The sequence below is a fragment of the Leucoraja erinacea genome, chromosome 9 (genome assembly GCF_028641065.1).
Source record: "Leucoraja erinacea ecotype New England chromosome 9, Leri_hhj_1, whole genome shotgun sequence".
Taxonomy (NCBI): Eukaryota; Metazoa; Chordata; class Chondrichthyes; order Rajiformes; family Rajidae; genus Leucoraja; species Leucoraja erinaceus.
The window spans coordinates 20,612,604-20,627,057 of NC_073385.1; the positions used below are offsets into that span (position 1 = coordinate 20,612,604).

A 14,454-nucleotide genomic window follows, 5' to 3' on the forward strand; every position below is an offset into this window, starting at 1 on the left:
CGAGTCTGAAGAAAGGTCCTGACCCAAAACATCACCCATCCTTTACTGCAGAGATGCTGCCTGACCCACTGAGTTACTCCAGTCTATCGTTGGAAACAGGCCCCTTCGGCCCACTGAGTCCACGGCGCCCATCAATCGCACGTACACTCCCAGTTCCTCATCCACTCCGTACATACTAGGGGCAATTTACAGAGGGCCAATTAACCTACAAACCCGCAAGTCTTTGGGATGTCGGAGGAAACCCTCGCGGTCACAGGGGGAGCGTTCAAACTCCACGCAAACAGCGCCCGAGGTTAGGATTGAGCCCGGGTCTCTGGCGCTGTGAGGTAGCGGCTCTACCCGCTGCACCAACATGCCGCCCATTACTCCAGCAACACGCGTGTCACCGCGTCGAACATAGCAACGCATGTTGTTATAAATGCTTGTGTAATGGACTGTGGTTACATGTGTGTTATTGGCATGTTACACCAGTAACACTGGGCTTACTACATGTGTACAGTAGTTACATAGAGGGCTGCTATTGTCATTCATGCATTTTGTAATACACAGGAGGGGGTGACACCTTTACTAATATAAATGTACTAATGTTCCCAGTGTCAGAGTGTGATCAATATCTCCATTTAGATCATTGTCGGTACCTTCTCTGTTACCTGCCCTGGTTTTAATATTCTGCCTTTTCATCGCGTGCGGTTTTATCTTCATCTCCACAAGTAACCCGTGCTTCTGGACAGCCCTTTCTCCCTCTGTCTCTGCAATTTCTAATGCCCCGAGTAAGGTTTTAGAGACATTTTTAAATTAAAATATTTTGATATTTCCCAGCTCTGATAAAATGTGTGGTGAATTGTGTGAATGTGTGTCGTGGTGGACGGGGTCCTGAGGGAGATGTGCTTATGGTGATCGCTGAGGGAGAGCGAGCGAGAGAACTTCAGTGGGTGCTCGCTTGTCTGCAGGGTTAAGGGGGTGGCGGGCAACATGGAGCACAGGAGGCTGAGGGGCGATCTCTTGTAGGGGTGTGTCAAATCATAAAGGACATAGACAATGTGAATGCACACTTTTACCCAGAATAAGGAATCGAGAAGGGTGAGGGGGGGACCTCATTGAAACATACAGAATAGTGAAAGGCTTGGATAGAGTGGATGCGGAGAGGATGTTTCCACTAGTGGGAGAGTCCAAGACCAGATGGCACAGCCTCAGATTAAAAGGATGTTCCTTTAGAAAGTAGAGGAGGAATTTTATTAGTTAGTGGGGGGTGAATCTGTGGAATTTATTGTGGAGGCCTTCAATGGATATTTTTAAGGCAGAGATAATCTTGATTAGTACGGGTGTCAGGGGTTATGGGGAGAAGGCAGGAGAATGGGGTTGAGAGGGAATGGCAGAGTAGACTTGATGGGCCGAATGGCCTAATTGTACTATCACTTTTGAACTTAGAGGCGAATGATTTAATAGGAACCTGAGGGACAAAGTTTTCACACAGAGGGTGGTGGGTATATGGAGCAAGCTGCCAGAGGAGGTAGTTGCTAACAACACCTGGACAGGTACATGGATGGGAAAGGTTTAGAGGGATGCGGATCAAAAGCGGGCAGGTGGGACGAGTGTAGATGGGCACGTTGGTTGGCATTGACGAGGTGCGCTGAGGGGGCTGTATGGTTTAGTTTAGAGATATGGCGCGGAAACAGGTCGACCAGCGATCCCCGCATATTAACACTATCCTACACACACTAGGGACAATTTTTATGTTTTACCAAGTCAATTTGCCTGCAAACCTGGACGTCCTTGTCGTGTGGGAAGAAACTGAAGATCTCGGAGAAAACCAACGCAGGTCACGGGGAGAACGTACAAACTCCGTACAGACGGCACCCGTAGTCAGGATCGAACTCAGTCTCTGGCGCTGCAATTGATGTAAGGCTGCAACTCTACCGCTGCGCCACCTGGTCACAGTACTGTGTGCAGTTCTGCTCACTGCACTGCACTGCAGCACGTGGCAGTGGAGCGGCTACAGGGCAGAGTTTCAGTGCTGTGGAGAGAGTGGATAGGCTGAGTTTGTTGTGCAGAGGTCATGGACAATGTGAAAGCTCACAGTTCTTTTCCCAGGGTCGAGGATTGTGAAACCACACTTAAGTTGAGGGGAGAGATTTAAGAGGGTCCTTTTCACTAAGAAGGTAGTCTGTCTGGAATAAGCTGCAGAAGCTGATACAATGATGTTGTTTAAAATACATTTAGACAGATGTATGGATAGGAATGGTTTTGAGGCCTATGGGAAGGTGACAATGCCAAATTGGCTGGTGTGGGACATGGAAAATGGGTGTAGGAGTAGGCAGCACCATTCAATGTGATCATGGCTGATCACCCAAAATCAGTACCCCATTCCTGCTTTCCCCCCATATCCCATGATTCCTTTAGCCCCAAGAGCTAAATCTGCCTCTTTCTTGAAAACATTAGTGAATTGGCCTCCACTGCCTTCTGTGACAGAATTCCAGATTCACAACTCTCTGGTTGAAAAGTTTTTTCCTCATCTCAGTCCTAAATGGCCTAGCCCTTATTCTTAAATTGTGACCCCTGGTTCCGGACTCCCCCAACATCGGGAACATGATTCCCTTAATAATCTTATATATTTTTATGTAAGAGCTTCTCTCATCCTTCTAAATTCCAGTGAATACAAGACCAGTCGACCCATTCTTTCATCATATGACAGTCCCGCCATCCCGGGAATTAACCTGGTGAACCTACGCTGCACTCCTTCAATAGCAAGAATGTCCTTCCTCAAATTACGAGACCAAAACAGCACACAATACTCCAGGTGTGGAGCCGGGGGTGGAGGTGTCGGTGCTGGGGGCAAGAATGCTGCCGCCCCACTTGCCACAGACTGAGGAGGGAGGTGTCGCCACTCACATGATAATTCTCTCTTTATTCAGTAAATAGATGATGCGATACAATCTGCTGGGCTGGGGGGAAACTCGGACACACCCCACCAGGAAGGTGCGCCATGGGGGAGGGGGGCACCTGCGGGTTTAAAGAGAGGGGGGTTAGTGGGGGAGGGAGTTGGTGGTTGTGGGGGAAACTCCACAGTTTGGAAAGCAGGTTTGGATTGGGGGGGAGGGGGGCTACTTATGGGACGGGCTTATGGGGTGTTTCCCCGGGGGCACTGCCTGTTGGAGAGCCCCTGGATGGGGGGGGGGGGGCTACCTTGTGTGTTACCTATAACTTGTGGGAGGGCTACCTATAGGTGGGGCCTGGAGGGGGGGTGGTTATTCCTGGGGGGGGGGGGGGGAGGGAGGTGGAGGGGGGTTATTTCCCCGGGGGGGGGGGGGGGGGATATTCCACAGTGGGTGGTTATTCCCCAAGCGGGGGGGGCTACCTGTAGGAGGGCCCGGGTCGGCCCCGCAGGATGGCACACTTGGGAACATGGGACAGGGCGATCGTGGGGGGGAAGCGACGGCTGCAGTGGGGGCATTGGCGCAGGTCGAGGGGCAGCCCGTCAGGCGGGGGGGCGGGCTGTGCTGCCTTCCTGCGGCGGTACACGGCCAGCTCGGCCTGCTGCGCCGCATGCAGCATCCGCATGAAGCTCTCGTGCTTCCTCTTCCAGTCACCACGCTGCAGGAGAGGAAGGGAGGGTCAGTGCCGGTGGACAGCCCCCTGCCCCCCAATCACAGCTCCCCCCATCCCCTCAATCACAACCCCCCCCCCCCCCCCAATCACAGCCCCCCACACCCCCTAATCACACCCCCCCCCCCCCCTAATCACACCCCCCCACAAATCACACCCCACCGCACAAATCACATCTCCCTGCACACGCCCATCATACCCCTTCTTCCCTTACCCCCCAGTCACACGCTGCAGAAGGGTCAGCTTTAAACAGAGAACCCTCCCCACACCCCTCCCCTCATACCCCCACCCCTCCCCTCATCCCTACCCTCATATAACCCCCCCCACACCCCTCCCCTCATACCCCCCACACACCCCTCCCCTCATAACCCCCCACCCCCTCCCCTCATACCCCCCACACCCCTCCCCCCACATACCCCCCACGCCTCCCTCATCCTCATACCCACACACCCACCCCCCCTCATACCACACCCCCCCATACTCACCCACTTACCTACACACCGCACGCCACCACCATCCCTCCTTACCCTATTCCCCGTCTCCCTGCCGCAGGGAAGGGACTTTGGGAATGGCGTGTAGATCTGGAATGTGCACAGGTACATAGAGTTGGTCTTTGCATGATGTTTGGCACAGACATTGTGGGCCGAATGGCCTGTTCCTGTTCTATGTTAGCCGGGAGATCCAGTGGACCTTGGCCGTCTGAGCGCAAGTGTTCGGTGGAATGGACGCTGAGTTTAGGCTTGGTCTCGCCGATGCACAGGAGGCCACGCCAGCAATCGCAGGGGCAGGAGATGGGTGGGAGGAGGTGCACAAGAACCTCTGTCCCACCCGGAACGGCCAATCCTTTGCCCCTCACTCCAACCCCCCTCTCTCAACCTCCCCCCCATCTCTTTAATCCCCCCCTCCTCTCTCTAACCCCCCTCCTCTCTCTAACCCCCTCCCTCTCTCTAACCCCCCTCCTCTCTCTAACCCCCTCCTCTCTCTAACCCCCCTCCTCTCTCTAACCCCCCTCCTCTCTCTAACCCCCTCCCTTTCTCTCTCTCTAACTCCCTTTCTCTCTAACCCCCTCTTCTCTCTAACCCCCCCTTCTCTCTCTCACCCTCCCCTTCTCTCTCTAACCTTCCCTGCTCTCTCTCAACCCCCCCCCTCTTCTAACGCCCCCCCTTCTCTCTCTAACCCCCTCCTCTCTCTAACCCTCCCCCCACCGTTCCTCTCTCTAACCCTCCTGCCACCCATGCCCCTCACCAATATTGCCCCTCTTTGCCACCCCTGCCCCACACTCAGATGCCCTGTTGTCACCCCCTGTCCTGGCGCAGTGTTGTGCAGACCCCACCCTCCCACGGCAGTCTCCTCACCGGTATGGGGTGAACCTTGTGGCTGCATTGATAGTTCTCCAGGTCAGTCCCCTTGGCTCTCTTCTGTGCGGAGTCGTATACCTTGCGTGTGCGTTTGTAGACCCTCTTGCAGATCTCCGTGTGGGTGGCGAGGCGGTCCAGGACAAAGCGCCGGCCGCAGTGCGTGCAGTGTGCCTTCTCCTCAGGAGAGTAGTGTCCATTCCAGTCTGTTCTCTCCTCCTCCGCACCCTGCTCCTCCTGGGACTCTGCCCCCTGCCCATTCCGGTCGTGCTCCTCACCCTCTGTGGCAAACGGGTTGGACTGGCAACTCTCTGCTCCCTCCCCTCGTTCTCCCTCCTTCTCACACTCCCACTCACTGCTCTCCCGCCCACTCTCCCTCTCTCTCTCATTCACTCTCTCCAGCTCATCCAATCTCTCGCTCTCCCACTCCTCCTTCTCTCTTTTGACCCTTTCTCTATTTGTCCGCTCTCTCTCTTCCTTCCCTCGTTCTGTCTCCCTTTGTGTTCGGCCCCTCCTGTCTGACCTCTCTCCCTCCAACCTCTCCCTCTGTGACCTCTCCCAGTCTGACTTCCGTGACCTTTCCTCCTCTGATCTCCTTTCCCCCTCTGCTCTTCCTGACCTTTCTCCCTCTGACCTCCGTGACCTTTCTCCCTCTGACCTCCGTGACTTCTCCTCTGACCTTCCTGACCTCTCCCCTGCTGACAGCCCTGACCTTTCCCCTGCTGACCTCCGTGACCTGTCCCCCTCTGATCTTCCTGACTTTTCCTCCTCTAATCTCCCTGACCGTTCCCCTGCTGACCTCCTTGACCTCTCCTCTAACCTCCCTGGCCTCTCCTCCTCTAATCTCCCTGACCTTTCCCCTGCTGACCTCCTTGACCTCTCCTCTAACCTCCCTGGCCTCTCCTCCTCTAATCTCCCTGACCTTTCCCCTGCTGACCTCCTTGACCTCTCCTCTAACCTCCCTGGCCTCTCCTCCTCTAATCTCCCTGACCTTTCCCCTGCTGACCTCCGTGACTTTTCCACCTCTGACCTCCCTGCTCTTTCCCCCTCTGACCTCCCTGACCACTTCCCATCTGACCTTCGTGACCTCTCCACTTCTGACCTCACTTCCTCTGATCTGTCTGACTCTCTCCATGACTTCTCCCCTTCTGACCTCCGTGACCTCTCCCATTCTGACCTCTGCCCCTCTGCATTCCTTGACCTCTCCTTACCTGACCTCCATGACCTCTCACCCTCTGACTGCTCCCCCTCTGAACTCTCACCCTCTGAACTCTCCCCCTCTGATCCCTCCCCCTCTGCCCTCCCTCCCTCCACCTCCTCGCGCTGCTTCTGGATGTGACGCAGCTCCTCCTCGATTACCCGCAGCCGTTGCTGAATCATACTCTCGCTCCTGGCCAACTGCTCCAGCCTCTGTCCAGGGGGTGCCCGGCAGCCCTGCTCCTGCCCCCCCCCAGCTGCCGACTCATGGGGCTCCTTCCGAGGGAGGGGCAGAGGAAGCGTACTGTCGGCATGCACGGGGACCCCATCCCTCTCCCACTCACTCTCCCTCTCCTTCTCCCTCGTCCCCTCCCTCTCCCCGTCTCTCCCCCTCTCTCTGGGCCTGGCTTTCTCCCTGTCCTTCTCACCCTCCCTCTCACTGTCCCTCTCCCGCCCCTTCCCCTTGCCCCTGTCGCGGGCCCTGGTGCTGCTCTGGCCCCTCTCGTTGGGGGCTTTGGGGGGAGAGGGCCGGAGAGGGAGGCCAGGCCACAGGGGGGCGAGGCTGTTCAGGTCCCAGGCGGGGCCATCCGTGGCGGGTGGCTCGATGGGCCTCAGGGGATGGGCACGGTCGATGCCGGGGCCCCGCCTGGAGCGTGGGCAGGGTGGGCGGCCCGGGTGGTCAGAGGGCTGGCAGGCGGCTTGTAGTCGCCGCAGGGACTGCTGGTACTGCTGCCGGTAGATGGCTGCCAGCTTGGCTTCCCGCTCCCAATCCAGCTTGGACCGCAGCCGCTCCTGCAGCATCTCCAGCTTGCTGTGGGAGGGGGCCGCAGACTCCCCTCCCCCCTGGCCAATGGGTGGCAGCTTCCCCGAGCCCTTCCCCTTCCCGTACGGGGACAGGGGGTTGATCTGTAGGTAGGGACCCATGGGCTGACTGGCCATTCACTGTCCCAGTGACCTGCGGGCAAACAGACACAGCATCAAGTCACAGGCGGCACAGGAACAGACCCTTTGCTTTGGCCAAGCCCCATGCCCATCTCCAGCAGTCCCACATCGCTCTAAACCTGTCCAAGAATGGTTCATTGGCATCTGTACTGACAACACAACAAGGACACTCTTACTACAGCTTAACAGGCTGTCAACACAATACTAATAGATAATATAATAAACAAATTTAAAACATAATTAATTTATAAACCCAATACTACTGCAAAAAAAGCCCAGTCCTTAGTAGAATCAGAGATATAGAACAGAATCATGAGAGGAATAGATCGGGTAGATACACAGAGTCTCTTGCCCACAGTAGGAGAATCGAGAACCAGAGGACATAGGTTCAAGGTGAAGCGGAAAAGATTTAATAGGAATCTGAGAGGTAACTTTTTCACACAGAGGTGGTAGGTGTATGGAACAAGCTGCCAGAGGAGGTAGTTGAGGCTGGGACTATCCCAGTGTTGAAGAAACAGTTAGACAGGTACATGGATATGATAGGTTTGGAGGGATATGGAACAAGTGGGACTAGTGTAGCTGGGACATGTTGGCCGTTGTGGGCAAGTTGGGCCGAAGGGCCTGTTTCCACACTGTGTCACTCTATGACTCTATAACAGTGCATGCAACACAGGAACAGGCCTTTTGGCGCACACTATGTCAAACATGATGCCAAGCCAACTCCCTGCATATCCATGTAACTATCCAAAACAACCACCCAATGCTCTAAATGCAGCCTGAATAAAGTCCTATAAAGCTGAAACATGATTTCCTGACTCTTACGCTCAATGCTCTGACCAATGAAGGCAAGCATACCATAAGCCTTCTTTACCATTCTATTTGTGTTGCCATTTTCATCCCGACTTGGAGAGAAGGGAGATTGTTTGTTGGTTAGTTAGCTAAAGTTGGAGATTTCAATGTTTATACCGCTGGTTCTTAAACTACCCAAGGTACTGAGGTACTGAGATAAGTTCCTCCAGTTTACTTGTAACCTCACTCTGGCAATGGAGGAGGCCATGGACAGAAAGGTAATGTGGTAATGGGAAGGGGAGTTAAAATGATTAGCAACGTGAAATCCATTAGGCCTTGGCAGACCAAGCGCAAATGTTAATTGAAATGGCCGCAGTCTACACTTGGTGTTGACGATATTTAGAAGCCCGTTTCTGGGCTGCTGGGGTCTCTGGATGGAGTCGAGACAGGAGCTATAGGGACAGGTGTTGCTTCTCTGTGTTTGCAGGGTAAAATACCTGAGGAAGGGATAGGAACCATAGGAGTTCTGGAAGGAGCAGTTTCTGCAGGAGGCAAAGAGCGGTGGAGATGGTAAGATGTAATTATTGGTGGGATCATGTTGACAGAAATCTAGGAGGATGATTTGTTGGATGTGGAGGCTGGCGGGGTGAAAGGTGAGGAGCAGGGAAGCCCTGTCCTTGGGGGGGGGGGGGGGGGGGGGGGGGAGGAGCAGTGAGACCAGACCGAGGTGACGCGAGTAAGGGATCCAGAAATGGGGAGAAGAAACACCCCCCCCCCCCCCCTCACTCCCCCTCCCTCACTCACACCCCCTCCCCTCACTCACACCCCCTCCCCTCACTCACTCCCCCCTCCATCCCTCACGGGATGCGTTGATCTGATTTCACTCACCCGGGACCAGCTCCTGCTGCCACTACATCGGCTCCGGCCACAAACCTAACACTGATCCGGTTTCACTGATAAGGATCCCGTGTGTGATCCGGTTCCCTAGTCTGGTCCGGATCCCGTGTGTGATCCGGTTCCCTAGTCTGGTCCGGATCCCGTGAGTGATCCGGTTGCTCCGGTCTTTCTGTCCGTTTCCTGCTGTTTATTCGGTTGCCCGGAGACCGCGGTGATGTCACCGGACATGTTGCATTTTGGATTCAACAGAGAGTCGCCAAAGACAGGCGCCCCGGGGTGGGGGAGACAGGCGCCCTGGGGTGGGAGAGACAGGCACCCAGGGGTGGGGGAGAGAGAAGCCCCGGGGTGGGGGAGAGAGACGCCCGGGGTGGGGGCAGAGACGCCCGGGGTGGGGGAGAGAGAGGCGCCCCGGGGTGGGGGAGAGAGAAGCGCCCGGGGTGGGGGAGAGAGACGCCCCGGGGTGGGGGGGAGAAGCCCCGGGGTGGGGGAGAGAGACCCCGGGGTGGGGGAGAGAGAGAAGCCCGGGGTGGGGGAGAGAAGCCCCGGGGTGGGGGAGACAGGCGCCCAGGGGTGGGGGAGAGAGAGAAGCCCCGGGGTGGGGGAGAGAGACACCCCGGGGGTGGGGGAGAGAGACGCCCCAGGGTGGGGGACAGAGACACCCGGGGTGGGGGGGGGGTGGGGGAGACAGAAGCCCCGGGGTGGGGGACAGAGACACCCCGGGGTGGGGGAGAGAGACGCCCCAGGGTGGGGGAGACAGGCGCCCAGGGGTGGGGGAGAGAGAGAAAGCCCCGGGGTGGGGGAGAGAGAAGCCCCGGGGTGGGGGAGACAGGCGCCCCGGGGTGGGGGACAGAGACGCCCCGGGGTGGAGGAGAGAGAGACACCCCAGCTTGTCCGAGCACCATGTGTGGGGTCACCACCATGGGATGGAGGTGTGGGCAAAGGGGAAGATTTCCCAGGTATTGCCGTGGGATGAATGGTGCTTTGGTTACGGGCAGCCTCCGGGCCTGTCCCCCTAGACCGGAGGCGGTTGTGGGACCTGACCTGGGCGAGCACGGTGCCTTGTCGATGGGGTGAGCGGGAAGGAACTATCTCTGAGGCAGAAGTTTAGAGTGTATCTGAATGCACCGTTTAGGGGCTGAGACCGTCACAACAGCCATAGATTGGACTGGATAGGAGTCTGGTAAATTAGTATAGACCAGTGGTTCCCAAACACTTTCGTTTGCCACCCCGTCTCCCTGACCCTGAGCACTGCTCCCGGGGCAATCCCGCCGTCCATCTACACGCATGGAAACACAACGATAAACGGAGCGGGCGCCGGTGCCCGGTAACCAGTACCTCAGTGACCTGTCGCCTAGATCCTCCGGTAACCGGTTCCCTTGATACCTGGTACCCGGTGTCCCAGGTAGGGGGGGACATGCCCCCCCACTTTTGGGGAGATATATCCCCCCATTTTTTGAGGTGGGTGGTGGCCTGTATTATTATCCCCCAGTTTTTGGGGGTCGAGCAATAAAAAAATAATCACCTGCTCCTATTTCTCATGTAAGCTCGACATCTTAAAAAAACATTGAAATCATACTTCTACAATGGTTTCTTGGTTTCTTGGTCCTCCAAAATATTCCAAATGGAATTTGAACTGGAGGTGGTGGAGGGAGGGCTTAAGCCAGAAAGGGTTTTTGGGAAGAAAGAGCTAGCTTAAATTTAGTTGCATCTGGTTGGGTAACTAGATAGATAGATAGATAGATAGATCCTTTATTGTCATTCAGACCTTACGGTCTGAACGAAATTATGTTGCCTGCAGTCATACACAGAATCAATAATAACAAAACATACAATAAACACAAATTAAACATCCACCACAGTGAGTTCACCAAGCACATCCTCACTGTGATGGAGGCAAAGTCTTACGTCTCCGTCTCTTCCCTCCTTGTTCTCCCTCTGCGCTGAGGCGATTGATCCAGGCCGAAGATGCCGCTCTCCAGTCCAGCGGCCTTCCGTGGTGATGTCGCCGCCGCCAAAAGCCGGAACGCCGTCTCCACTCCGAGACGGCCCGCCACAGCATCAGCTCCGGGCCACCGCCCCCGGTCCCGCAGTCTCCGCTCCAGGCCGCCGCCCCAACTCCAGGCCGCCACCCCAGCTCCGGGTCCCGCAGTCTCCGCTCCAGGCCGCTGCCCCAGCTCCGGGTCCTGCAGTCTCAGCTCCGAGCCCTGCTGCATCAGCTCCAGGCCACCGCCGAAAGCCAGAATGCCGCACCAGCAAGTCGGGCCACCGCTGCCTTTGCCCCGAAGACGGCTAGCCTATTGTTGGTAAGTCCTGGCTGGCTCTGCCTTCATTATGGTAGGGTGAAGATTATTCTATGCTTTAATTGTGCGGAGGAAGAACGAATTGCTGTACACATCTGTCTTGGTAGCTGGTATCACAAATTGGATCGAATGCTCTCGTCTGCTCCTAATAGGTTTGGGTTTGATGTAGGTTTTGTAATCTACTAGACCAAGTGCAGAAGTGTAGACCAACGTGCGGTTGCGGGAAGGGGGGGGGGCAGCAGGCGGCGTCACACACACTACCTACCCCCCCCCCCCCCCCCCCACAGCGCACACACTAACTACCCCCCTTGATATATTATTACTAATTTGCCCTTTTACCCCATAACGGCCTTATCTACTGATGCATAGCCCCCAACTCGCAGGCACGTCTAGAGAGTGGGGGGGGGTAGAGAGAGAGAGGGCAGAGAGAGAAGGGGCAGATAAAGAGAGAGAGAGGGGCAGAGACAGAGAGCTGGAAAAGCAGCAGTTGAAGATGCGATGTTTGGCTTGAGGCAGCGTGACAGAGCTGGGACGGGCACCAGCGGCAGGGAAAAATGTTGGCGCTTCCTGAGCAGAGGTGGGCGTCATCAGCCGTTATGGTCGCTGGCCAGCAGGAGGCAACAAAATGAGTGAGTGAGGGGGGGGGGGAGGATTTTATTAAAAAGTGGGTACATAAAAAAGTAAAAATGTTTTGAGGAGTGCAAAATTGAATGAAAAAGTGGATGAGCTAGTGAAATGGAAAAAATGACGGAGTTTCATGACGGAGTGCTGGCGGACCACGGAATCAAAGGCCGAATCTGGCAACCACAAACACACACACACACACACACAGTTTTAATACATAATAGATATAGATATCGAGCTGACCATTTAACATTTTGTAAAAACAGGTTAAACAGTGAGCTTCACGTCCGACTTGGGGAGAATGCACCAAAACATGATTAATACATCAAATTTCAAAAAGTCCCTACTGTGTAGGTATGGTGCAAAGCCTACCTGAAGCGTCGCTGAAAATCTGGCGCTGCGGGTGTGCGCGATTTTGGCGCCGTTTAGAGGGGGGCGGGTTTAAAACGCGATTTTCACTAGGTTGTTCCAATCGAAGATGTTCAGCCTAGTAAATCATTAACGAAAAATCACTGAAAGACCCCGTCACAAAAGGTATTATTAGTTTTTATGGCCTTGTATAATAGTTATAATAGTTTAAAAATCACTCTCTAAACCCGCGACCTCACGCAACCACAGGGCCGCATGGAGCTGTATACAGAAGGTATGTAGCTTATTTTTACATTAAAAAGGGCTTTTTAAGAACCCTTTATACAAAGTTTAATGCTGCGAGTAGCTAATTTTGGGCTCTATAACCCGCAGTATTTTTCTGGGCATTTGAGGACACAAATCCACCGCAATGTGAACGTTCTAAACCAGCGCGTTCACAGGAACCCACTGGAAAGCTGATTTAAAATGGACTTTAATTTACAGCAATTGAACACTAAATTCCTTCCATTTGGCCTATAAATTAATGTAAATGAGATTTCAAAATCATGTTTTATTGTGAATTATTTATGAATATTATTTGGACACTTGGGCTATTTAAAAATGTTAATCATTTATTAAGAAATGGATAGATGTTTAGATCTAGTAATTGAAGTTTGAAATTAGCCACACTTGGGTAACTAACTAATTATATGTTTTAATTTCAGGTCATCCAAGTAAGATTATTTTATATTTGTTTCAGAATGATTCAATCTATGATAACTGAAAATTTCATTCAGTTCTCTTAATTTTTAAGAAGGTTATGGCCTTTTGACAGCACACGATCACAGCTTTTTTTGTTATGTCCATAGAAAATCAATAGGGAACAAGATGCTAATTTCCGAGTATGAAAATGGCCATAACTTTTTAAATACTTGAAATCTGAAAGTGAATTAGGTGTCAAATTAAACGTTTTTTTATGCTTTATCTGATGGGATAAATTACAGACTTGATTTTTTTAATCTCAAAATTTTGTAACATTGCTATACTGTGGGACTCCCTCCCTACCCCAGGCCGGTGACCAGTGATCGCTCAGCCCCCCCCCCCCCCCCCCCCCCCCCCACTTCACCTTCAAAAAACCCCCGCGGCCTCTGCAATCCTCTGTAAGATAAAGAATCGCGGAATTGCTGAATATTAGGGTATAAATATCTCTGATTGAACATTACCTCTGTGTGTGGAGAAAGAGGGACTCTGTAGTCTGTATTTTACACACTGTGAGAGCTGTACTCCTACACCCGCTTGGCGAAATAAAGACGTTACTGTATCACTAACTTTTCCTTTGTTATCTGTTTGAAGCAAATTGAACTTTAACAGTTTCACTTAACATATAACTCCTCTCCCGGACTTCCCCCCGGGAGCACCACTTCCCTCCCTTACCTCCCCGATCCCCTCATGGGTCTCCTCCAATGACTCTTCAATGACCCCCCCCCTCCCCCCCCCCCCCCCGTGGGCTCACCCCGTCTCTCCCCGCTCCCTCGGCATCTCTTTCTCACATCTCACTCCCTCCCTCCCTCTCCCCACTCACTGTCCTCTCTCCCACTCCCTGTCCTCTCCCCCCACTCACTGTCCTCTCTCCCCTCCCTGTCCTCTCTCCCACTCACTGTCCTCTCTCCCCATTCACTGTCCTCTCTCCCCATTCACTGTCCTCTCCCCACTCACTGTCCCCCTCTCCCCACTCCCTGTCCCTCTCCCCACTCACTGTCCCTCCCCCACTCACTGTCCTCTCTCTCCACTCACTGTCCTCCCCACTCACTGTCCTCTCTCCCAACTCACTGTCCTCTCTCCCCACTCACTGTCCTCTCTCCCACTCACTGTCCTCTCCCCCCTCACTGTCCTCTCTCCCCACTCACTGTCCTCCCCCACTCACTGTCCCCTCTCCCCACTCACTGTCCCCTCTCCCCACTCACTGCCCTCTCTCCCACTCACTGTCCTCTCCCCACTCACTGTCCTCACTCACTGTCCTCTCTCTCACCACTCACTGTCCTCTCTCACCACTCACTGTCCCCTCTCCCCACTCACTGTCCTCTCTCTCACTCACTGTCCTCTCTCACCACTCACTGTCCTCTCTCACTACTCATTTTCCACTCCCCACTCACTGTCCTCTCCCCACTCACTGTCCTCTCTCCCCACTCACTGTCCTCTCTCACCACTCACTGTCCTCTCACCACTCACTGTCCCCTCTCCCCACTCACTGTCCTCTCTCCCTCACTGTCCTCTCCCCACTCACTGTCCTCTCACCACTCTCTGCCCCCTCATCCTCTCCCCGCCCCTCACTCTCTACCCCCTACATGGCCAGCAGATGCTCCACCCAGTGTCACTGCCCCGTCATCTCTACTCTCACT

At 54.3% G+C, this 14,454-nt stretch overlaps 1 protein-coding gene across 3 annotated transcripts; it reads right to left on the bottom strand.

Annotated features, from left to right (window-relative positions):
- Positions 1–3,318: 3,318 nt before the first annotated feature.
- On the bottom strand, positions 3,319–13,428 carry LOC129700094 (trichohyalin-like). Of its 3 annotated transcripts, XM_055640290.1 has the most exons (4): positions 13,279–13,428; positions 12,080–12,194; positions 4,959–7,110; positions 3,319–3,591 (listed from the first exon to the last, which is right to left on the bottom strand). In XM_055640290.1, the coding sequence occupies exons 3-4, from the start codon at positions 7,092–7,094 to the stop codon at positions 3,352–3,354; spliced, it is 2,376 nt and encodes a 791-aa protein (XP_055496265.1). In that variant the 5' UTR covers positions 7,095–7,110; positions 12,080–12,194; positions 13,279–13,428; the 3' UTR covers positions 3,319–3,351. The 3 variants fall into 3 exon arrangements, with proteins under 3 accessions (XP_055496265.1, XP_055496266.1, XP_055496263.1); XM_055640291.1 differs by lacking the exon at positions 13,279–13,428 and having other exon boundaries at positions 12,080–12,591; XM_055640288.1 differs by lacking the exons at positions 12,080–12,194; positions 13,279–13,428 and adding an exon at positions 8,775–8,957.
- Between the last annotated feature and the right edge of the window lie 1,026 nt (positions 13,429–14,454).